Source organism: Triturus cristatus, chromosome 8, assembly GCF_964204655.1.
Source record: "Triturus cristatus chromosome 8, aTriCri1.1, whole genome shotgun sequence".
In the NCBI taxonomy this organism is placed as follows: Eukaryota; Metazoa; Chordata; class Amphibia; order Caudata; family Salamandridae; genus Triturus; species Triturus cristatus.
In genome coordinates this window covers 436808327-436833916 of record NC_140591.1, presented here as the reverse complement: position 1 = coordinate 436833916, position 25590 = coordinate 436808327, and the positions used below count along the sequence as shown (strand labels likewise).

The window sequence follows — 25590 nt, the reverse complement described above, 5'->3', positions numbered from 1 at the left end:
TGCCATAACTTGTCCCTATTGACTTTGTCGAACGCTGAACTAAAATCTATGAATCCCATGTAACACGATCTGGTGCTAAGCTCTGTCTGATCTATCTTACACGAGAGAGCCATGAGGTTAACCGTAGTGCAGTTCCGCTTGTAAAACCAGTTTGGTTTAGAGGGATTGGGTGTTCCTCGGCCCAGTCCCGTAATGAATTCAGCAAAATCCCTGCAAAGTACTTGGCTTCATTTTCGATGAGAGCAACTAACCGATAATTGCTAGGGGATTTGTTTGTCCCCTCCTTTAAAGATTGGAACAAGGATCAATCCTCGCCAAGAGGGTGGAATGTTATTCTTTGCTAGAATGGAAATTAAAAGTGGAGCTAGTTTAGATGCCCAGAAGGCTGGGTCCTCCTTGAACAAAGCCAGAGGAATTCCGCCTGGTCCTGGGACCCCATCTTTCCGACTCTTTTTTTAATCTGCCTTTCAATTTGGTCCTCCGGTGCAGTGCAATTATCATGATTTTCTCTCTCTGTGTCCTTTTTAGTTTTTATGCTTTTGTGGGAAAGCTTGTCCATTGTTAACCCTATTCTAGAGCGGTCTGAAAGTAAGTTCAACTCTGTCAGAGTATTGCTGCACTTTGTGCCAGTGACCTGATTCAGGGTGTGGTCTTGTCGGTCGTTGAAATGGCTGTGCAGAAAGAAATACCACTCAGACTCCTGTATATTTGAGGCAGCTTTCGGGACACGACCCCCAAGACTGTTTACAGTACGCCAGAATCTCGCGGAGTTATTTGACCTTATATCTTGATATAATTTGGCCCAGAAGGAGTTCCAGTGAGCCCTTCCATGTTCTCTTTTTGCTGCCTTCAGATGTCTGCGAGCTCCTCTCAGTTTGGTTATGATTAATGTGTCCATTGGCTTTGTTTTTAATTCCCGCCATAGCCGGTTCATGCTTTTTTTTTCACCGATCGTATTACTGGATCCCATGAGATCGACTGTTGGGACCCCATCGCTTTTACATGCGTTATTGGCTTTGCATATCTGGCTGTCAGCTTGCTTGTAAAGCTAGTCCAGTTGGCAATTTGATCTACGGTTGCCTCACCGATGATCTCTATCATGTGCTTTGCCTCCTTTGATACTTGCTGTAGGTTGTTGAATGAGCACTTGATATGTTTTTAGTTGATTGTGAAGCTTTCAAAAGCTAGTGCTCCCCCCTCATCATGTTGCACCATTCTGGTGCTAAATAAAATTTCTTGAGGACTGTGATCGAAGGCAATTACTTGGTTCAAGAGAGAAAGATTGACAAAAGTGTAGTCGATTAGAGGTGCACCGGTGTTTGATAAGAATGAGAGGCCAGGTGGCTTGTCCGGAGTGAAACACCCATTGAGGGCTCTGAGACCAAGATGTTCTAGGTTTCCTTGTAGGATGCGTCCTTTCTGGTCATCCTTGCGCCATCCGGGGCGATCCTGCGGTGGTATAGCCCAAACACTTTCCTGTGATTTGCTTACCTCGTTTTTTTTTGAGGTCCGACATTAGCCACATATTAAAATCGTCAGAAAGTACGATGTCTGGATTCGGGAGCCCTGATCTTATTCTTAGCACTGTCGCTATCAACTCTTCTGAGAGTTTTTGCCTGGACACAGAATGTGGACTAATGTACACATTCAGCAAGATTATGGTCATGGGCTGGCCCTGGGGTGTATTAAAGGAGATTCCCACAGACTGGAAAGAGTAGGAAGGGCTTGCGAGATCCCATGATGTAATTGCATTATTTGTTGATATAAAAATAGCTAGACCTCCGCTGCCTCGTCCTCGTGATTTCACTTTGACAGCTGGTGTGTGGTGAGTTTTGAACCCTTCCAAATGCTGCGGCTCTACCACCCATGTCTCTTGTAATTAGTATGATTTCTTTGGTTTATAATTTGGCAGAGTGGAAGGATCGACAGAAGTCGTTTTTTTTTTTTTATTTAAATGAAGTTTGCGGCAATACCACAGCTTACTTCACGCTTTGGGGTATGTGCCAACATTAAAGGAATTGCTAAAGAGGTAGTTAAGTTAAGAAGGTCAAAAGTCCTGATGGTAAGTGAGCTGAATTGTTTGGAAGTTGCACGCAATGGGGTATGTGTGAGAAAGTGCCTTCTTTCTTGCATGGTATGCTCCCACTTTTTGCTGAATTGCTGATGTACTTTGACTGTGTGCCCTGGGCTCCTGCCAATCAGGTGCCCAGGGCCTGTGTTCCTTCACTAAAACTGCATTGAAGTCTAAACTCAATTGGCATCTCCGGCCACATGTCTGCCCCTGGTAAATGGTACCATAGGTACCCAGGGCACTGTGACCAGAGAAGGCCCCTAAGGGCTGCAGCACTTATTGTGCCACCCTTAGAGGCCCTGTACCCTGACACACACACACTGCCTTTGCAGGCTGAGTGTGTGGGTGCAGAACAAAACACAGAGACGACATGGCACACATCCCTGTGTGCCATGCCCACAAACCACTGCCCTGGGATACATCAGTCACCCCTCAAACTGGGTGCCCTATGCCAGTGGTGAGGGTACAGGTGCATGAGCCCTGTACCCCTACAGTGCCCAGGTCCATTCCTGGGCCCTGTAAGTGCAGTGTTGCCACTAAGAGTATTTGGTGCTGGGAGGTCGCCATTATGAACTCCACAGCACCATGATGGCTGCACTGAAGACTGGGAAGTTTCGTATCAAACTTCTCAGCACATTAAACCCACACTGATGCCAGTGTGGGATTTAATGTAAAATGCACTACGGAGGGCATCTTAGAGATGCCCCCTGAAACTAACCAACAACCAGCGTCCTGACTGAGAGGCTGCCTAGGCTGCCACCCAGCAGACATGTCGCTGGACCCCTGGGGTAGAGAGCCATCCGCTCTCGTGGGCCTGAAACAATGCAGGTGAGGTGCTAGGCCTCCTCCCCCAGGATGGGCAGGGGAAGCTTCAAAGGCATGCCGCCTTTGTGAGCTTCTCCAGGCCACTTATTGTACTCAGCAACTGGCCCCCACCGGTTCTGACCCCCACTCTGGCGGGAAGATCGGTGGGAAAACCCAAGTGAGGAAAGGGGGTGTGCCTGCCTCTGCCAACCCCACCACTCAGGTGGGGGAGGCGAGGTGAAGCACAACTCCGGGCTCTCGCCATCTTGAGGATGGGGAGCCCTACCCAATCGGGACTAGGCTCCTGCCCCACTGGAGAGTGGCAGGATAGGGGGTGTACCCACCCCAGAGAAGGGACCCATTGGTCCCTGACCCCTACCTACATGTAACGCCCCTAAATGTAGTATTTAGGGACACCCTGAACCTTCCTTCCTCAGATCCCGATTCCGAAACTACAAAGAAGAACAAGAAGAAAGGAGACCAGCCGTTCAGCTGCTAACAAGAAGACAACACCAACTGACTTGGCCCCAGCCCTACAGGCCTGTCGACCCTCGAACCTGCTCCTGCTAAATCCCGACGTCTCCTGTGGTCAGCAACCTCGAAAATCCCAGAGGACCTGACTGCCTTGCTCATCCAAAGACTGGGACTCCCACGAGCAGTGGTTCTGCTCTAACAGCAACAACCCCTGGTGCCAGCCAGGAACCACGAATCCAGCACACTCTGCACCCGCCGAGCCCGGCCTGTGCCTGAGTGAACAAAGACCACGAGGACGTTGCCCCGGCGACTGTGACCAAGGACCCAGCACCCAATGACCCTCCTCGACGCTCCTGATGATGCCTGCAGCCTCAATACCAGGGACCCCTCCAACCGCGACCAGCAGAGGGTAAGATTTCCCGACACCAAAAGACACCCCTGCACCCGGCATCCCACGGCCCCCTGTGCCCAACTCCTGGGTGTCTACCTAACCTACAACTTCCCTACTTGCCTCTCAAAGTGGTGGTCGCACCTGAAGAGCTTGCAGCCTTTGTTCATCTTGCAGCTTTTCCATTGAAATATAATGGGCGCCCGACGGCCCAAAAGCACTGTGCAACCGGCCGCTGAGTGCCCCTGGAAGTGCAGCATCTGTTCTATTCTACTTCCGCACTTGCCCTCTGTAAGTGACCAGGAGCCCATCTCCCACAGCCGCGTGGCCTGTCTGCCAGCAGCCACCAACCAAAGGCCCCCTGCCCGCCATAGGTTAACATTGGGCCTACTCTCTCTGCACCCGGCTGCCCCTGTGCCGATGAGGGTGTAACTATTGTACCTACCTGACCCTGGGAGACCCCTGAGTCTATGCCCAGAATCTTAACTGCCAGTCGAGTACTTACCTGAAAGCCGATAACTCACATTTTCTCCATATGGTAACTGACTGGTTTCACTTGGAAATTCTTCTAAGTGTTGAGTTTTGAAACTTTAAAATATTCACTAAAAATCATCCGATCAACGAAAACGAAATTACTCCCCTGTTACCAGAAGAGATCCCATTGCTAGATCTTGGTGCCCAGCACTGACCCTAAAAAGTAATTACAACTGTGATTATCAGATGACCTGTTTTTCTTCCCCCCCATAGGATAACATTGCCTGGTTTTCACCAGAAATTCTTCTGTCGATTTTTGAAACATACAAATATTCCTTAAAAATCGCCTGTGTAACAAAAACGATTTCACCCAACTGTTTACAGGAGATGCACCAAGGCTGAATCCAGGATCCAGCCCTGAGTAAGAAAAACCTATGCCAAGTAATTGATATTGCATTTACTTAAAGATTCCCATTGAGCTCAATGTTATAATTGTGTTCAAATTGTGTTGCCTATTGCAACAACTGTATCTATTGCATTTAAAAGCCTATTGCTTATTGAAAGTATTGAACTAGAGCATCTCATTCTGAGAAAGTATTTTTATACCTACTTGTGGTTCTAAAATAAAACAACAATATATGTTTACATACCAGTTGGCCTAGAGTTCAGTTCTTGAGTGTTTGAGACCATTTGCTGACTGAGTGTGTACAGCAAATGCTTTACGCTGTCCTCTGATACTGCCTTACTGCTCGACCAAGCTACCACTTTAGTGAGTAAGGTTATATCTAACTTTAACCTCTGCCAAACCTCTGGGGACTGTTGGACTCTGTACACACTGAACCTTACTTTGGTGCAGTATATACAGAGCCACTTACTTACAGTATGGCTTTGATAATTTGAATTCTTTCAGAAGGAGTTATGATATCTATATTCTAGATCTTTAACAGAAAACACACCTCTGATTTGTTTGTGGATTCCATGAAACTCTTGAGTGTGAGGATATCCGGAGTGTACATGCTCTTAATTGTATAGAGGTCCTCATAAGTGCTAAACTTTATGCCATATGTGTGGGTAGTTTTAGAAAGAAATTAAACTGATGTCCTGGTTTGTCGCCTGTCCTTTGGTTCCAGATTTTGTTTCATTTATTTATTTTATTTTTTGTTCGTGTGTTTGTTCATGCAACCACATGAAACCATAGATCGCTGATAGAGCAGAAGTGGGGAGAAGAGGTAGAGTGCAGTATAGGTCAGTATTTAATTTGCAAACACTTGGTAGATGAGTTAGGTCTTCAGATAATTGTGGAAGCAACTTAAGTTAGTTTCTTGATGGAGGTCCAGTTGAAGAGAGTTCCAGAGATGGGTACTTTGCATTCGAACAGTTTCCGCGTTGATGGAAGTAGCCGTGGATCATTTAGGGAGGCAAGCCCTAGTAGGCATTTGGTTGGGCTTGAAAGATATAACGGGGGTAAGCCAATCAGGCTCACGTGTATTAGACACATGGCTTTGAATTTGATAATTAGTTTGTCAGGTAGCCATTGTAGAGACTTAATGGCACAGGTGTTGCACCATATCAAAATCGTTTTATCTGCATATGCAAGCAGATCTCATTCACCCAGACGTGCTGACTGGGAGATGGCTCAGAAAGGGATCATTATTAATTCTTTTTTCACAATTCCTTCAAACGATCACATTTCCCTTCAGGTGCATCTCTGCGGTAAGGGTCAACATGCATGTTTTTTTCACCCTCCTATTTTGAGTGCGGAAGTACAAAACCAGGTATACATATGTTTTCACTGGGTTTTGGGTGTTAAACCAGGACCCGGTTCATTTGGGAAATTTGAGATAGAAATACTTAAAATGCCAGCTTTGCAGTTCCGTCCTTCCATCATCTTCAACCAATGGTTTGCAATGAATCCTATCTGAACCCTTGCCACTGTGCATAGACTTGCTGGTTTTTCTAATTTGCCTGCCCCTCCTTTTTTCCATAACCCCTTTAAATCTGAGAGCTGCTCCTTTTCAAAGATAACTGCATAATCAATTTTGTTGACCTTATTTTATTTTCAGGGCGAAAGAAAACAAAAATGTCTAAAATAAGACGGAAAGTCACAGTGGAGAATACCAAGACCATTTCGGATAGCACTTCTCGCAGGCCCAGTGTGTTTGAAAGGCTTGGACCCAGTACTGGAATGAGTACAGAGGTGAGTTAAGAACACCTTAATGCTCCCATTTCTCCTCAAATCCCAATGGATGTGTGTGTGCAGGACAAGCAGTTTGAGAAGATATTGTTGTATTGATGAAGAGCATGTATAGATGCAATGGACAACTTTTATAAATAGATGTGGAGCCTACCTCGTCTTCAAGGTACTGTGTACAGATTAGCACTTTTTGCACCCCTCACCTCACTATACCTCTTCCCTCCCTCTCCTCTTTCTATCTAAAGGTGTTGCAGTTGATATCTCTATGACATTAATGCTCCTTCAGACATTTACGTTTGTAAGAAATTAGTCATAAGTAGGTTCTGACTTATCCAGGATCCACAGAATATCCGCTACTGGGATGCTAGAGCTTTCAAATCCATTTGTTTCAAAGCTTTGGGACACAGATTGAGTGCCATTATTGAATCCAGCCATGAAGTACAAACAGTAGAAATCTATGGAAGTAAAAGTTTGTTATTACCCTTAAAAAAGACGTTAATATGTGTATTCCTAATGGGAATAATTTACCAAATTATTACTTCACTAGCTTTGAATTTATAGTTCACTAGTTAATGTTATGTAGACGATAGTGCATGATACTAATTAGAACACAAACCATTCAAGTTTTCTTCTGAATAATATGAGGTAGATAGTACTGTGTAACCCCCAAAAAATCAGGTTGCACGTTTATCTGCACAACAAAACTCCAAGCCCTCTTCAATGCTTGTCAGCACAGGAGTAATAGCCAGCTGCTGTGTGCTTGCATGGCAGCAGGGTTCTACTTCTCAGAAGTAGATACTGTCTCCTGTATGTTATTTAGAAAGCCAGAGAGAGAATCTTTAAGTAGATATTCTCCTGCATTGGTAAGTAGTGAATGAATGGTCCACCTTTCGAAACCTGTCCCTGGATTCTCAAGGCTGGAAAAGCAGGGGAAATATTTCTCTCCATAGACAAACCCTGAATTCACTGGCACAAACACCACCACGTCTCTATAGTTTTGGGTGAGCAATGGGAAACAATGTCTTTATTTTTATAACTTAAAAAAGCAGTTGATCTCTTTGCCTACTTGTTGGGTGGGGTTAATTCTAATGTTTGAATAAAGGGTACAAGAGGGCAGTGACTGCCAACATTTTCAGTATAACAATTGGCGATGTAATTGATCTTCATTTAGAATCAATGGCCTTATCCTTGAGCACCTTGGGTTAAGTACATCGGTATGTTGCAGAAGGGTAGGAGCTGACTTCATTTACTTCCAATGCACATTTGCTTTTAGGACCCAAAAAACCCTGACAGTTCGCATGCTACAATTGACCTGCAATAAGTTGACTTGTGTCTACGCTTGAACGTCTAATCCTCTATTTTGGGGGTGAATATCCTTCTGGTTTAAGCACCTGAAGAATTGTTTTGTTTAAAAAAAAACAAAAAAAACTCCAGGTTGCTGTGAAAGAGTTCCTCTCTCACCTTGTGCTTATTATTTATTTATTTATTACACTTTTTGACTATCGATGTGCTGACCTCACTGTGTGAAAGTGAAAGCAATCAACACCATTAGCCTCTCTGTACTTTCACTTTGATTGGTGCTCTGGGGTATATGCATTGATCAATGAGGAAGATGTACTGCCAGAAAGGGCACAGGATCCTCTTCTGATTGAAGTGCTACCTTCCATAGGTGGGTGTACCTAAAACGTGTTATTGGAATGGACCAAAGCTGTAATCATGTGAAGACATCTGAAGACATGATTGATTTCACGTGGGAGAAATGGGGGAACACATAATAGTAGAACGTTTTTTATCAATTGAATTCCCCCCTATTTTCGTCTTCCAAATGTAAAGAAGTGTGCAAGAAAGGACACATTCTGCAAATGTCTTCTAAATTGCATGATAGTTTTGATAACCAAAAATTAAGTTGTACAAGTAACTAATATTCCTAAACTCAGAATAGTAGGCACATTTTTAAAAACTGCATAGGTTTCCTTCCTACCTAATTTTCATTCATTTACATTTTGCCATATGTATTTGATGCATGGTCAGTACAGAATAAAATATTTTAAAATGCAATTTTAACTATTGCATGTTGGTCTGATGGACATAACGGCATATACCTTTTGAAAAATGGTCATCGAGGAATAAAATTACAGCTGAGAAATATTGTCACCTATTTCTTTTTTCCTACCTACATTATTTTTTTGCTGTGCTGTTGGTGTGTTGTTCCATTGGCATTGCAGCACACACAATTCCATGGCTGTAGCCTACAGCAGGGGGCTTTCCAAGAGCACTCTCCTAGGGCATCAGTGACCCTAGAGGCAGAGAGAGGCCAGGTGAGCACAGCAGACCAGATTCTCCTGCTGGGGTCCTCCCTCCATACTGCCCTCTACCTTCTCAACAGTGCCATGCAGGGCCTGAAGCTGCAGTGCTCAGTGACCTTTGGGTAAGCTATGCATTTGCAAAGATCCCACCAACTACAATGTCTCTCTTAGGTCATTTGTGAGCTTGAGCACAGGAGCATGTTGACTGTGCATTTTTTATTCAGCGGAGGTTGCTCATGTTTCCCTTTTCTACACCCTCTCAGCAGATTCCAGGCTCCCCTGTTTATTTTCCCTGGCACTTACCCCAGGTCTGATGGTCTCTAAAACCTTCTTCTGTTATATCTGGTGGTAAATACTCAATTTAGGGGTGTTCAGGGGAGTGAGTGGTAGTAGCCAATAGTCTACCTGCCCCTGGGGTCACTACCTATGTTCCCTCTAGGCTGCTCGCGTGCGCAGCCTTGCTTCTTAGAGTGTCCAGACACTCTGTGGGAGCGCGCTCTCACCTCGAGGAACAAAATACTTTTAAAGGGGAAGCCTGAAAACTTCCCTTTTTAAGGCAAGCTGTGCACCAGGATGCCCCCAATAAATCAATGAAATGACAAAGGGGCTGCTTCTTTAAAGAATCTCATGTTTCAAGAGGCCTATAGCAGGCAGTGTTAAACAAAACACGTGAATGTGTTTCAAACTGCAATGAGAGGGTGTGGATGTGGCATTATGGCCAGTGCTGCTGACATTGGAACTGGGGACACAGGTTCCAGTTTTGGTGCTCAAGTAAAGAGCTGCAATACTTTCCAGTCTAGTTTGCTCCAAAAATTGTAAAAAACATGTAACTTTCACCTTAAAGATTAGGCAAATACTTTTATACCGAGCCTCCTTTTTGCTCATCATCACAAATACACGAATTCAGGCTTTAAACTGTACAAAACAACTCTTATGTTTTATTTAATAGCTTATAAAGTTGCTCCAGCTATAATTTTAACTTAGGCCACATATGAGTACACATGACCCCTACCTGACTTGTCTTTTAGTTCACTAAAAGCATTGTCTTTTGGGCGGATGAGGTGGGAGAGAGGCGGCACCGGAACGATTCTCAGTTCATGTATAATGAATACTTTGCACATAATCTGATGTACCAAGATGAGGTGCTTCTGAAAACTCCTCACTATAGTCCAACATAATCTGTGCTGCTTGATTGACATGCCATGCCACATATTTTCAAGGCTTGGCTTGTGTATGGTTTCTTAAGAGCCAGAGCAGACCCTTGGCTCAGCTCCCCCTGTTAATATGTTTGCTTGCTCACCTTTGTGTTGCGCCATAATCTGATCCACTGGAATTTAGTGTCAGGAGAGGACCAAATTTTGCAGCAGGGTTGAATTATGCGGCAAGAAAAGGCAAGTTATGCAGCGTAATTCTGCACATTTTGTCATAGTATTACTTTATAATTTTGACATTTCACACGTGCTAACACTAACTGGTAAAAGGTTTCACCTTATTAGTACAAATTTAACACCAACATACAACAGGCATGCGACCAGTCAACCTTTGAGAAGGCTCTTCCCCTTCGCAGCAATACGGGTATACCCAGTTTTAGTAACTTTTATACATTCAAGCTAGAAAAAAAAATTGGGATTATAATCTCAAACTAAACAGTAAATAATGGATTATGTGACAAATTCATACTCATGTGGAAAAGGCCGCAACCACAAAATTTTATAATTCCAGTGCCTGACCTTACTACAAGGATGTGAGCGTTTTGTCAAGCATAGATTTTCGACTGGAATGGGATCCTTCCAGTACAAAAACAATCCTTTAAGACTTTTCTTATTGTCTGTGTGCTGTAAAGTGCATCATACTTGCAAAGTTTGAAAAATATGGGGACTTTCAAAAGTTACTCCACTGTGATGCCTTCCTTTTGCAGACAACATTTTTTTGGCTCAATTCACTGTCTAGAAATGTTATTAGATAGGGATTTGCCTCAAAATCTATGGGTGGTATATCTTCCCCCCCCCCCCATCTTGATGCAAAGTAGCACAATCTAGTGCATAGTGTTACTTTGCGTTACTGTAGACCACATTCCTACACAAATCATGATTTGTGTTGGAAGGTAAATCCAACCACAACACTGTGTGCTGTTTGTGTCACCTTTGTGATGCAGACTCAGCCAACAAATTATTAAATCTGGATCGCAATCTCTAAACCGGTATTTGTCAATATCATGAGGATGATTTGTGTTCTTACTGCAAGCTAATATAAGGTTACCAAATGACCAACGCAGAGCAAATGTTGCTTTACTGTGCAAAATCAGAAGGCAATAAAGATGCTAAAGAGAAGGCGGCCTCTGAAGCATGAGATAAAAATGGTTTGCGCCTGGCATTGGAATTTCTATAGACAGGTTCTGGATTGTAAAGAAGGGCTAAGCTATAATTAGGATTCTTGAAGAGTGCTAAATCATAAAGTATACAAACACCTACAATTTCACGGTGTCTAAAATTGTAGCTGTGCCAAATTACCTTACTGCTCATTTAGTGTTTTTTATTAAAACAGTAGGTCAGTTTTCACTCTCTCTGCAGCACCTCATATTTACCTGCATCGATGTTCACCATGCATGTTTGAATCATGTCTTTGAACTTCATGCTCCTCACCCAACATCTCCCATATAGGATATAGTACATCAAACATCCTTACCAACCTTGCAGTCCAAAGGGGTACCTAGAATCCAAAGGCAAATCAGAATGCCTCACAGCTTCGTCCAGAGTATTAAATACTATATAAATACAAGAGGACCAAACCACCACTAGTGTTCCTGTTCTTTAGCCATCACAAGCAGTGCGGTGTGGATCCGGGCCTCTTAGTTGTAGCGAGGGTGGTGGCCCCGGCTTGGCCAAGACTGCCTGCCCCATTACCTTTTGAGGATTCTAGAGGAGGTTAGACAAATGGGGCCGAGGAGACAGCAAATGCCCCTTGTGATGTTAACATGTGATTTAAGAGCATGGCTACTTTTGCTGCAGCCAGTGCAAGGCACCACAGCCAAGACACGAGAGAGATCCAGTCTTCTCTGCATTGGCTGCAATTTATGTAACATCAGAGATGCAAAAGATGATTGAAGGAATGCTGGCAGAGTCTAAACATGGACTGTCACTCCAAGTGGCGTTTCAACCCATTCTTCTTTTGCCCACCATGCCACCTCAGTTTGGACCTAGCCGTATGCAAATCGGTCTTACACCTGCCCCAATTGGAGCAGTCCACTCTGAACTACTAAGACCTCTATGAACCAGAACACTAGGAACCTAAGACCGGTTTCATGCTGATTGGGGCTCTTCAGTCAGGTGTAGCTTTGTTCCAGTGACACAGTGAGCAAGGGGCCCACTTTTGGGCATAACCTTGGCCACTTAGTGCGTTATATCGGATACACAAAAGAAATGGGAGGAATGCTAACCAATGGCACTCACTCGTGGTAGAATGCTAAACAATTGTTCTTTTGCCCACCAGGGCAACTGAATTTGGACCCAGCCATCTGGAAATCAGTCTTAATCCTACTCCAATAGGAACAATCTGAAAGACACTATTAGTTATGGATTCCTTACCTTAGAATTACCCCCAGGCGTCTGACTGGATCCGAAGAAGTTTTCTTCAGCAGTACCCCTGCGCATCGGTGGGTGGCATCGGCCGACTGACGTCGCGGTATCTACTTCGACGCTGCCCCTGCGCGCTGACGTCCGTTCTTTACACGACATTCCATGCAAGAAGCACAGAACCATGCAAGACACTGACCACTGGTACATAAAACTAGGGCCCTGAAAGGGAGTCCTTTACCCTAGAAGTCAGTTCGCAGAACGGGGAGGAATCCATAACTAATATGTCTCTGACAGACATATCGTTACCGAAGGAAAGTAACTTGTTCATCTGAAAGAGACTATTAGTTATGGTTTCTTTACCCTAGAATAGATACCCCAGCAATACCAACCCTGGATGTGGGTCTGCAAACTAAGTTCACACCAGAAAGTCTTGGAGAACTGAATGGCCAAATAAGCCATCGCTCCGGACTTGGCTGTCCAGGCAGTAATGCTTAGTGAACGTGTGCAACGAAGCCCACGTGGCTGCCTGGCAGATGTTATGAAGGGGCACGCCACATCCCAAAGCAGTAGTGGCTGCCGTCGCCCTGTGCGCTGACATAATTTCGTTCTTTTTCCGCGCCAGCCAGCGCAGATCCGGAGAGAGCAGTGCCCTTAGTCTTTTTTGACTAGAGTTTTTTTTTTTTTACTTTTGTGCAAGGGATGTCACATTGACGGACCGGCTTCAAACCTTGTGACTCCTCTCACAAGTTGATGTCTGTCACGGATCCACATCTCGTGTGCCTCTGGTCTTTGGAGCGCGATCACGACCCGAAGTCTGGCTCCGATTGCGGGGCCATGAACCCGAAGTCTTTGCGGGAGCCGTCCCGAAAGCTTCTCGAGGCCCGGCAGTCAGCGCTGCACCGCTCGAGGTCCCGGTTGAGAGGAAGGTCGCGGGACCGGTCGTGGAGTCACCACCATCACTCCTATTCAAAGTCTTCGTCTTTGGGTAAGTCGAAGCACAAGAAGGCGAAGAAGCGCTATCTCTCTTCACCTTCTCCCCGGACGTCAGCCAATGCGACGCAGGTTGCAGAAGGTAGTCGCCCGGCTCCGCCCGCGGAGCCTGTTGGGTCGACTCTGAGCCTCCCTCCCTTCCTGGGAGCCGGAGCGACCCCGGTCCAACTTCGTAGCTTTTATGAAGCCCTCCACTCAGCTGGTGTTCCCTATTGCCCTGAGTGGCAGGCAGAAGAGGGTGAGGAGGACTGGGAAGGGTCTATTGACCCTCCAGCAGACCATCTGGAAGAGTCAGACTAGAGAGAGGAACTGGGTGATGCCAGTGGTCTGGATACATACCCAGACCTTGGCATGCTTTCTCACCCTACTGTGGCTACGGAGAAGGGAGCCTCCTACGCTGAGGTGTTGCGTAGGGCGGCTGAAGCATTGGGCCTTGAGCAACATACAGTGGTAGTCAGGACTAACCTCCTGACTGAGGTTCTTCAACCGGCAGCAGCCTCTCTGGAGCCCCTGCTGCAGTTCAGTGAGTCCCTGACAGACATCCTTCTGGGCACCTGGTCCAAGCCCAGCACAGGGGCTCCTGTGGATAGGATGATTGCCCGACGCCACTGCCCGGCCCCAGGCAACCCCCCTTTCCTCTCCCAACACCCTACCCCTGAGAGCTTGGTGGTCCAAGCCTCAACGTCCAAAGGCGCGTTCCCTGCTCCTTCAGATGGGGAATCAAAGAAACAGGATCATTTTGGGAAGATGTTCTCTGCCGCCAGGTTAGGACTGCGGCTGGTGAACTCCGCATGTCTCTTGGGTCGTTACACCCACTCTGTGTGGGACACGGTTGCGCAGGTGCCGCCACAGTGCCCAGAGGAGGCCTGGGCTTTACTCTCCCGTGCGGTCGCTGAAGGGAGGGACGCAGCAAAGTTCGCCATTCGCGGTGGGCTGGACACTGCCGACTCGCTAGGCAGGATGATTTCAATGTCGGTAGCCCTGAGACGCTACACCTGGCTGAGGTCCACTGGCTTTTCGAGCGATGTCCAATCGACTCTCCTGCCCTTTGATGGCTGTTGCTTGTTTGGCGACCGGGCAGACAATACACTCTAGCACTTCAAGGATTCTAGGGCTACGGCCAGATCCTTGGGCCTCGCTATCACCTCTTGCCCCTCGCAGTCTGCTTTTTGCCCCTTTCGTGACTACGGAAGGGATGCCCCACCACGTTCTGCCCAGAGCCACAGGCCAGGTCAAGCTATTCAGCCTCTGTGGGGCCGGGGACGAGGGACCCACCGCCGTGGATCTGGGGGCCAGCGGGCTGGCCAGTCCATCAGTGCCTCCTCTGCAGCAGCCTCCAAACCTTGCTATTCTGACCTTTCAGGGCCACCAGTTGCCAGTGAGCGGCTGAATCTGCCATCACCTCCCCCAATGGCACAACATCACGTCGGACAGGTGGGTTTTGCAGATAGTCCAAAGGGGCTACTCCCTCCCCTTCGAGACTACCCCTCCATGCCACCTACACTCCCATCGCATGTCGGAGGATCACTTGGCCCTTCTTCGTCAGGAAGTTGCGGATCTCTTGGCAAAGGGAGCCATCGAGCGAGTCCCTGTGCCAGAAGTAGGTCGTGGCTGCTACTCCCACTACTTTCTGGTGCCCAAGAAGGACAAAGGCCTGCATCCTATCTTAGACCTCAGGAACGTCAACTGCTTCCTCCGGAAGGAGAAGTTCAGAATGTTGACCTTGGCTCAGGTCCTGTCTGCCCTCGACCCTGGAGACTGGATGGTAGCTTTGGACTTGCAGGACACCTATTTTCACATCCCCGTCCTGCTGGCCCACAGGCATTACCTACGGTTCACGGTAGGCCACCTGCATTTTCAGTTTACCGTGCTCTCCTTTGGCCTTACCAACGCGGTGGTCGCAGCTCATCTGCGCAGATCAGGGATTCCCGTCTTCCCCAATCTCGACGACTGGTTGTTGAAGGCGAGCTAGCCCCAGACTGTTGTCATCTACCTCCAGACTACAGCGGACCTCCTGCATTCGCTGTGGTTCACAGCCAATGTGCCGAAGTCGCACCTGAACCCTTCTTAGAAGCTCCTTTCCACTGGAGTGGTTCTGGACACAGCACAGTTTCGGGCCTATCCTCCCGAACAGAAAGTCCGGGATATTCGGGCTATGATACCGATGTTCCAGCCTCTATCCCGGATTTCAGTGAGAATAACCCAGAGGCTGCTGGGCCTCATGGCCTCCTCCATCCTGCTGGTGGATCGTGCTAGGTGGCACATGCAGGCTCTGCAGTGGGACCAGAAGTTCCAGTTGGCGCAGCATCAGCGTAATCTGTCCAGTGTCATCCAGATATCGGCGGGGACTGCACACCAGTTGCAGTGGTGGCTCACGACCCAGGATTGGGTCAATGGCAGATCCTTCGCCCTTTCCCAACCAGATTTCACAGTGGTGACAGATGCATCACTCGTTGGATGGGGTGGCCACATGGGAGATGCGGAGATCAGAGGCCTCTGGTTTCTGACGGAGTCCGGGCTCCACATCAACCTTCTGAAGCTTTGGTCGATTCATCTACCACTGAAGGCATTCATTCCTTCTGTCAAAGGAAGAGTAGTGCAGGTTTTCACACACAACACTTCCGCCATGTAGTTTCACTACAAACCGCGGGGACATCAGTCTTCCCTTCTCTGGAAGTGGCTGGAACATCAGGGCTTGTCCTTGGTGGTTCAACACCTGGCAGGTTCCCTTAATGCCATAGCGGACAAACTCAGCCTCCGGTGCTTGATAGATCACGAATGGTGTCTTCACTCCGAGGTGGTGCAAGGTCTCTTTCAGCAGTGAGGAGAGCCTTGGTTAGATCTATTCGCCACAGAAGAGAACACGCAATGTATGCAGTTCTGCACTTTGGAATTTCCAAGGCGGCACTCGCTGGGCAACGCTTTTCATCGCGAGTGGAGTTGCGGTCTTATATAAGCCTTTCTGCCTATACCACCTCTACCCAGAGTGCTTCAGAAGATCAAGCGTGACCGGGCCCAAGTGATTCTTGTGGCTCCGGACTGGGCACCGAAGAGTCTGGTATCCCGAGATTTTGAGCATGGCCATCAATCCTCCGATCAGTCTGCCACTTTGGGAGGATCTTCTGTCGCAGCAGCAGGGGACGGTGCTCCACCCGAACCTGTCCAGCCTCCACCTCCTTGCGTGGAGATTGAGCGGCGACAGTTGACGGCTTTCAACCTTCTCCCAAAGTCTGTAATGTTATTCTGGCAGTGTGAGAAAGTGGCTCTGTATATACTGTTCCCTAATAGGTACAGGGTGTACAGAGTCCACAGTCCCTCAGAGGCTGATAGAGGTCAAAGTTAGGTATGACCTTACTCTCAAAAGTGGTAGCTTGGTCGAGCAGTAAGGCAGTACCAGAGGACAGTGTAAAGCATTTATTGTACACACTCAGTCAGCAAATGGTTTCACACACTCAATAACTGAACTCTAGGCCAATGGTTTATATATATATATATATATAAATATATGCTTGTTTTATTTTTAGAACCACAAAGGGGTTAAAAATATACTTTCTCAGAATGAGAGGTTGAATATAAATACTTTTGTCTTAAGCCATAAATTTGTGTAAACAGTCACAGTTGGTTGCAATAAACAATCCTATTTCCTAAACATAACAATGCATTGAGCTCAATGGTAAATTCAGGTTATTTGTAATAAATTACTTTTCAGATTACTTTTGGAATTCCAGGTCTGGCTCCTAGAACCAGCCTTGGGTCAGTATTCAGAATCAAGTGATGAAAGTCGACTTAATAACTGTAATGATTTTTAAATAATATTTAGCTATTTCAAAAGTAAGCACTTAGAAAATATTTCAAAGAAAACATTCAATGGGTCTCTATGGCAAGAAATTCAAATTGCAGGTAGAGTACTTTATCGTTACTTTAGTAATCCAGGACTGGGTACCTAGACCCAGGACTGGGGTCCTTATCAAAAACAGGTAAGTAATTTCGTTTGCAGAAATGGTACGATTTTAAAAGAATATTTCAAATTTGCAAAAATAGACACTTAGAAGAAATTTCACAGAAAAGCAGACAATGGTTTCCTATGGGAGAAAAATGAGTTAGAGGTAAGTATAGTTGTGAGTACTTTTCAGGGTCAGGGCTGGGCACCAGGATCCAGCACTGGGAGCTCACCTAGGAGCAGGTGAGTAAATTCGTTTTTGTCACTTGGCTGATTTTTGGTGAATTTTTGCAGTTTTGAAAAGTTCACACTTAGAAGATTTTTGAAGAAAAAGCCAGTCAATGTTACCCTATGAGGAAAATGAAGTTAGCGGTTTAAGGGTAAGTACTCGACTGGCAGAGTTGAAATTCCGGGCATGGACTCAGGGGTCCCCCAGTGTCAGGTAGGTACAGTTGGTTCACCCTCAGCGGTTTCAGGACGGCCGGGTGCAGAGAGAGTTAGGCCCAATGTTATCCTATGAGGGATAGGGGGGGGCCTTGGTTGGTGGCTGCTGTCTGGCAAGCCACGCAGCTGTGGGAGCTGGGCTCCTGGTCACTTACTCAGGGCAAGTGGGGAAGTAGGTTAGTGTAGAGCGGGCACTGCCAGGGCCACTCGGGCGGCTGGGTGCAGGGTGCTTTTGAGCCTTCGGGCGCTCAATGGAAATCAATGGGAATGTTCCGGTTTGGAAAAAGGCTGCAGGCTCGGGGACGAGGATGTTTCAGGTGCCACCACCACTTCGAGAGGTAAGTTGGGTAGTTGTAGGTTAGGTGGGTACCCCGGGATTGGGCACAGGGGGCCGCAGGGCGCCGGGTGCAGGGGTGCCTTTTGACGTCGGGAATCTTACCCTCTGGTTGATCGCGGTTGGGGTGGCACTTGATTCTGAGGCTGCAGGCTTCTTCCGGGATGTCGAGGGGGGTCCTTGGGTGCCGGACTCGGGGTCACAGTCGCCGTGGGGTCGTCCTCAGGGTCTTTGTCCACTCCGGCACTGGCCAGGCTTGGCTGGTGCAGAGTGTGTTGGGTCCGCGGTTCCGGGCTGCTGCCAGGGGTTAAAAATAGGTTTCTTGAGTAGAGCCTCTACTCATGGGAGTCCCAGGGGCTTAGAGCCAAAAGGTAGCCAGGTCCTCCGGGGTTGGTGAGGTTGCTGGCCACGAGAGATGCCGCGCTGGTGCAGGTTCGAGAGTCGACAGGCCGGTAGGGCTGGGGCCTAAGCAGTTGGTGTCTTCTTCTCTTTTTAGCAGCTGCAGGGCAGGTCTTTGTTCTTCTTGCTCTTCTTGTAATTTTCTATCTGGAATCTAAGGAAGGAAGGTTCAGGGTGCCCCTAAATACTAGATTTAGGGGCGTTACAGGTAGGTGAAGGCCAGGGACCAATGGGTCCTTGTCCTGGGGTGGGTACACCCCCTATCCTGCCTCTCTCTCCTGTGGGAGGGGGGCAGTAGCCTAATCCGGATAGGGTAGGGCCTCCCATCTTCAAGATGGCGAGAGCCCGGAGATGTGCTTCACCTCGCCTCCCCCACCTGAGGGGTGGGGTGGGCAGGCTGGCACATCCCCTGTCCTTGTATGGGGTTTCCGGCCAAGCTTCACGCCAGAGTGGGGGGTTGCAGTGGCCTGGGGAAACTCCAAATGGCGGCCTGCCTTTGAAGCTTCCCTTTGCTCATCCTGGGGGAGGAGATTTCTCACCTCACCCAGGATGTGCATTGTTGCAGGCCCGGGAGAGCAGGGGCTCTCCCACCCAGGGGTCCAGCACCGTGTCTGCTGTGTGGCAGCCTGGGCAGCCTCAGAGCAGACGTGGATTGTAAGTTAGCTGTAAGGGGGCATCTCTAAGATGCCCTCTGGGGTGCTTAGTACATTAAATCCTACACTGGCATCAGTGTGGGTTCAATGTGCTGAGAAGTTTGATACAAAACTTCCCAGGCTTCAGTGTTGCCAATATGGTGCTGTGGAGCTCGTGTTTGACAAGCTCTCAGCACCATGTACTCTTAAATGACAGCACTGCACTTACAGTGCCCAGGAATGGACCCGGGTACTGTAGGGGTACAGGGCTCCTGCTCCTGTGCCCACACCATAGGCGTAATGCACCCAGCTAGAGGGGTGGCTGACATATGCCTTGGCAGTGTAGGTGATGGGCATGGTACACAGAGATGTGTGCCATGTCGACTCTTTGTTTTGTCCTGCACCCAGACACTCAGCCTGCAAGGGCAGTGTGTGTGTAAGGGTACAGGGCCTCTGAGGGTGGCACAATGAGTGCTGCAGCCCTTAGAGGCCTTCCCTGGCCACAAGGCCCTGGGTACCTAGGGTACCATTTACTAGGGGCTGACATGTGGCTAGGGTTTGCCAATTTGGAGTTTGTGTGGTTTAAGGAAGGAACATAGGCCCTGGGCACCTGATTGGCAGGAACCCAGGGTACACTCAATCGAAGTACATTCAGCAATTTAGCAAAAAGTGGGGGCATACCATGCAAGAAAGATGGCACTTTCTCACAGGCAGCTAGGCGTCCCTCCACCAAAACGATATACGCCAGTGGATGGAACACATTTGTGGCATGATGCACAACAAAGGCTGTAGATATGCTTTCTGCCCCTCTTTCAGAGTTTCTCCTCTTGATTCTTTCTTTGGCCCAGCAGGGCTCTGCTCTGGGAACTCTTAAAGGCTATTTTTCGGCCATTTCGGCCTTACTTCGCCTTCCTGATCAGCCTTCTCTTTTCAAGTCCCCTATTGTAAATCGTTTCCTTAAGGGCATTACTCACCTTTTTCCTACAATTCCTTTCATAATGCCCCAGTGTGGCTTGAACCTTGTGCTGACTTAACATATGTGCGCCGCCTTCGAGCCGCAACATAATTGTCCTCTCTGACTCTTGACCTTAAAGACTGCTTTTCTAGTTGCCATTACCTCACCTCTGCTCGCAGGGTGAGTGAGCTTCAAGCTCTTTCTTCTAAGCCTCCTTTCCTTGCTGTTCATCCGGACAAGGTTGTCCTTCGAACTCTACCTTCTTTTCTTCCCAAAGTGGTTACCTCTTTCCACATAGGACAGACCATCACTTTGCCCACCTTCTTCCCGCCCCGCATCCTTCTAAAGAGGAGGAGGGGCTCCACCGTCTGGATCCAAAACGTGCGCTTTCATTTTATCTGGATCGCACAAAACAATTCCAGGTGGATGATCAGCTTTTTATTGGCTATGTGGGCGCCAAGAAAGGTCGGGCCGTGCAAAAACGAACCATCTCTCGATGGGCCGTTCTTTGCATTAAAATGTGCTATTCCTTGATGAAAAAGGAACCTCCAGTAGGGTTGTGCGCCCATTCCACAAGGGAGACGGCAGCCACTACTGCTTTGAGACGTGGAGTCCCCCTTCATGACATCTGCCAGGCAGCCATGTGGGCTTCCTTGCACACGTCCACTAAGCATTGGTGCCTGGACAGCCTAGTCCGAAGAGTCTGCTTCGTTGGCCGATCAGTTCTCCAGGACTTTCTGGTGTGAACTTAGTTCGCAGACCCACCTCCGGGGATGGTATTGCTGGTGTATCTATTCTAAGGTAAGGAATCCATAACTGATAGTCTCTTTCAGATGAACAAGTTACTTCCCTCCGGTAACGATATATCTGTAAGAGACATATATTACTTATGGATTCCTTACTGCCCCACCCATCCTCCCCGTTCTGCGAACTGACTTCTAGGGTAAGGGACTCCCTTTCAGGGCCCTAGTTTTATGCACCGGTGGTCAGTGTCTTGCATGGTTTTGTGCTTCTTGCGTGGAATGTCGTGTAAAGAACTGACGTCAGCGCGCAGGGGCGGCATCTAAGTAGATACCACAACGTCATTCCGGCAATCATGATGCCAGCGACGAATGCAGAGTCGACCGATGCCACCTACTGAAGTACAGGGGTACTGCTGAAGAAAAAGTCTCCAGATCCAGTCTAACGCCTGGGGACAATTCTAAGGTAAGGAATCCATAACTAATATCTCTCTCTTACAGATATATCGTTACCGAAGGTAAGTAACGTTTTCTTCTAGCTCTGCCATTTCCGCCCTGAACCAAAACACAAGCAACCCAGGAACGATTTTGCCCTGATTTTGCCTAGAATGTTTTTGAAGTGTCTCTCTTGGTTAAGCTCTGTGTGGTCTCCCTCTGGGAGGGGTTGTAGAAGAGTCATTGACACAAAGTCAAACTGGCCCCATGCAGGCACTAGTAAAAACAGAACGGAGGCTATAGCAGAGCAGAGATCACAGTTAAATTCATTGGGATTTGTGCAGGCTCTTGTCATGAGGTAGGAAAAAAGACAAGGAGACGGTGTGGAAGTCGATGGATGTGGCAAAAAGGCAGCATAAATGAAGAAAAGCAAAAGGGTGGAGGGAGGGCAGCTATGAGAGAATAAAGGAAGAGTAGAGACGGGGTAAGCAAATGAACAAGGAAATGAGACAGATTGGAAAGAAGAATTGGAGAGCAGAGAAAAGAACCGGGATTTGAAAGTAAGAAAAGGCACTGACCGGAAAAGGGAGGGAGAGGGGAGATTTGAGTGTAGCGAGAAAAGGAAACCTCTATGGAGAGAATGACCTATGGAAGTGAGATAGAAAGCAAGAATGAGCAAGGAAAAGAAAGAAAGGGGAGTGAAACATAGAAAGGAGAAGTAAAAGGGACGAAAAGAAAGAAAGAATGGAAGGTCGATAAAACAACCTGAAGGGGATAGGTAGACCAAGAGGTGGCATACAAGGAGGTCGCCGCGTAAGGGTAGAATGCAAGAGAACAGGGAGATTAGAGAAACTGTGTGGGAGAGAAGAGTAGGACGTAGATTGAAGAAAGGAGACCCAATGAGGGAACAATGGAGTAGAGCTGAAATAGAGAAGGAAAAGGGGGAGTATAAGGAAGATCAAGGAGAGGAAAAAGGGAGGAAGGCGATAAAGACAAGCTAGGAAATCGAATGGAAGTGGACAGATAAGAAAAGGTGCGAAGTGGAGATAAGAGTGGCATAGCGATAGCAAATTAAGAGGAATTATAGTTGGAATGATTAGGACATGATGCAATGTCTTTTAATACCAGCTCAGAGGTGTGTTTGGGGGGGTGGGGGGGGGGGGGTTGCACTAGGGCCCATGCGACTCTTAATATGCCTCTCATTTTGGTAGCTTGCATATTAAGTTGTTGCTTATCTTCAGTACATGTAGCTGCAGTGCACGAAGCACTTTTATTACCACACATAGAGGAAAACAATTAGAGGGAACATTGGTCACTACGCCCCCTATATGACCCCTTCCTGTGGGAAGGGGACATAACCCTGTCCCAAAATCCCTAAGTTTTCTAAAACTCTGAAAAGTCATGTATGCCTCAGATTAGGCCACCTTAGGGGTGGTACTAGCCTGACGGTGGGCACACCTACCTGACTAGCTAATTTTCCCCCCTGTCCAGGTGCAAAAGGGCTCTGGCCAAAGGGGGTTAGCTTCCTCTCCTGTGAGGGAAGCCAGACTCTCATTTCAAAGGCAGTAGCTTCTTTGAAGCCCCCCTTCCTTGGAATGCTAATCAGCAGATCTTGTGGGAGGGGGTGTTATCACCCTCTTCTCGAGAAGGTTTTGTTTCTAACCTCCTGAGAGGAAAGACTCTCAGTCTTGGGGGTCGGCCGCTCGTCTCTGGTGGAAGGCTGGCTGATTCTAGTAAGCCAGCACACCCGGGGCTGGTAGGTTTTCAGGGGGCACCTCTAAGGTGCCCACTGTGTGCATGTATTAATACATCCAAAGCTAGCTTCAGTCTGGGTTCAGTAATATGAGATGTTTGCTACCAAACATCCCCATTTTCAGTGAAGCCATAATATAACTGGGGAACTCCTTTTCAACTGTGTGTAGCACCTGATTTTAAAATGGCTTCCCTGATCACTTGCAATATCTAGTAATAGAACCAGACATCACAGGGCATATCGGCTCATGCAGATATGTCCTCACATAAAATTTAATGCACCCTGCCCTAGGGCTCAAAGGCCTGCTGTAGGGTTGACTTGAATATATTAGATGGAGTGACTTTGGCATTACACACAGGAGTGTGTCTTTTCGTAATTTTACTCCTAGATTGCACCATGTCACGAAGACTGCACTGGCAGTCTCTGTGGAATTTGTATCTGGGTCTCTTAAGGTGACATAAGATATGCTGCATCCTCTTTAGTACCCCTGCCCTAGGTACCTGGAGTACCAATTACTAGGGACTTACAAGGGTACTAAAGTCCTTAGCCAGTTGTAGCACAATTAAACTTTACCTTGTGTTAGAGAAGGAGCACTGGCACGGAGTTCTGGTTAGCAGGTCTCAGTGAACTGTCAGTCGAAAAGCAGCATGTAGTAGCTTAAATGGGAACAAAAAGTGTGTGTGGTGGTATCTGCAACAAAATCTCAATTTCCTACAGTATTGAGTGGAACAGTTTAAGTAAAGTATTTACTTTCTTGCAAAGAAAACACTGGACTGCACATTAACTTTATTAGGTCTGTTGATTAATTGAGTAGTTATGAGCTTGTGCACCTCCAAACTACCTCTCTGAGAAGCCTGTGACTGCTTGACCTTTCTTCCCTGAGACTCTAGTGTGAAAAGGGTTGTACCTGACCCAGTGTGAAAAGCCATTTTTGGTCGGGTCCTGAGACATCAGTGTCAAACTAACTCTGCCCCCTTGGTTGAGGCCCAGTCCCCCCTGCTTGCCCTGTGCATCTGGCATTCCTCTGCCGCCAAGTGTTTGGTGGCCAGTACATTAGAGTAGTCCTCTGTAATGAGGGCACGCTTTGTGCTCCTCTCTGGACCAGAGAGTTCTGGTCTTGGACACAGTACATTTTGCTCATGCCAATCCTCCGCTTCTGCACATGATGGTTGTAAGCATCTAGCACAAAAGATTAATATAAAAGTGAAAACATGCAGTTGGGTAACTTCAGGCAAGGGTGAATGATTCCAGAAACATGCAGGGGACATTCCAGCCCCAAGGCAACGCCTCTGCCAATCAACCTCCCCACCCCTGGTACTAATGCCTCACTCAGTTAGAACCTACATCTGAAATACATTATCTTCCCAACTTCATTGGTGTGCTGTTACTTCATGGTCAATAAGAATTATTTGAACAGCGTTCACACCATGGAGAACTGAGCTGATCAATTGGCTCTAGAGCACCAATCAAATCCTGCATATACAGAGAGCTGATCAACAGTAGCCCCTCTTCAGCTAACTCCCACGGGCTTAGTATGTGTGTGTATAGGACTCAGCCAGCCGGGCCAGATTCTGTGAGGTAGATGCAGCAGGAAGAAGATGGGAAGCTACATACTTTGGTAGGGAAACAGACTGCAAACTCAAAGGGAGGGATCAGGTACCGTCATTCCTTCCAAGCTGCCCCCACCAACAGAACACTGTAAGACTTTCCAGTAAGAAAATAGGTGAAGGGAAGGAATGCAGAAATCCAGTCTTCAAGGTTTGCACAAATCTCCCTCCCTGCCCAATCCTGTGCTTCTCTACACCCACACAGCGAAGCCCCCTTCACATTTAGCTTTTACTCATAACCTACACGCATTGAAGTTCACATTAATCTTCTATGCACCTGCCCCTGAAGAGGTGGGTAAAAAAAGCTAGTAAATTTGTTGTCGTTCATGCCAGTACACTTCTGCCAGTCCAACTATGATGGGTAGAGGTGGCAGAAGTGCCATTCTCACTTTAGGTGCCCCCTCGACCCCAGAACCACACATGTTTTTAATACTTGTAACTGGTAGGCCTCACAGTGAACAAGAGAGATTCTTGCTTGCACTAAAAAAAATAAAAATCTACTGGGACTATTGTGTCTTCCTCCGGTAGGTGAGTTTGTGAATTGAAGGCCTCCTTAGTTGAAAAGCCTTGCATTATCTTCGTAGTGAAAAAGTAGAGATGATGACACAACCTTATTTTCTGCCTAAGGCACTGTCTGATGTCACTTTGATACAAAGTATGAAATCGACTAAACAGCCATGAATGTCCGAGCTTAGCTTATGATAGTTGTGAAGATGTTTAGTGCAATCCTTACCTAGGCAGTCAAAAGACTTTCAAATGATCAAGGCCCTTTCAAGTTTATACTCTTAAAAATAAATAAGCAATTTCAAATCAAACTGTTTTAAGAGTGTATCCTAAATGAGTTTGTTTTAAAAAATAACATATCATGCCTGAGTGAACTAGGCAATGCAGCCACCAGAATGGTTAACTTTGCAGAAATCTTAATGTCTGCTACACTGAGATAAAGCCAGAAGTTAGAACACTCGCTTTTCCATTCATTATTTATTCTGTTTGGTGTGCAGCTGAGTATTCTGTTCTGTGACTCAGAATAATCAGTTGTTGGACATTGAAAAAGCTGCAACAGTCCCCTAGTGAG

General features: G+C 47.2%; 1 protein-coding gene across 1 annotated transcript in view; it reads left to right on the top strand.

Annotated features, from left to right (window-relative positions):
* The window catches only part of ZC3H13 (zinc finger CCCH-type containing 13), a 362285-nt gene that overhangs the window by 27949 nt on the left and 308746 nt on the right, over positions 1 to 25590 (top strand). Inside the window, 1 exon segment of the mRNA XM_085621836.1 lies at positions 6275 to 6408. Within this exon segment, the coding sequence (XP_085477962.1) occupies positions 6275 to 6408 (134 nt within the window).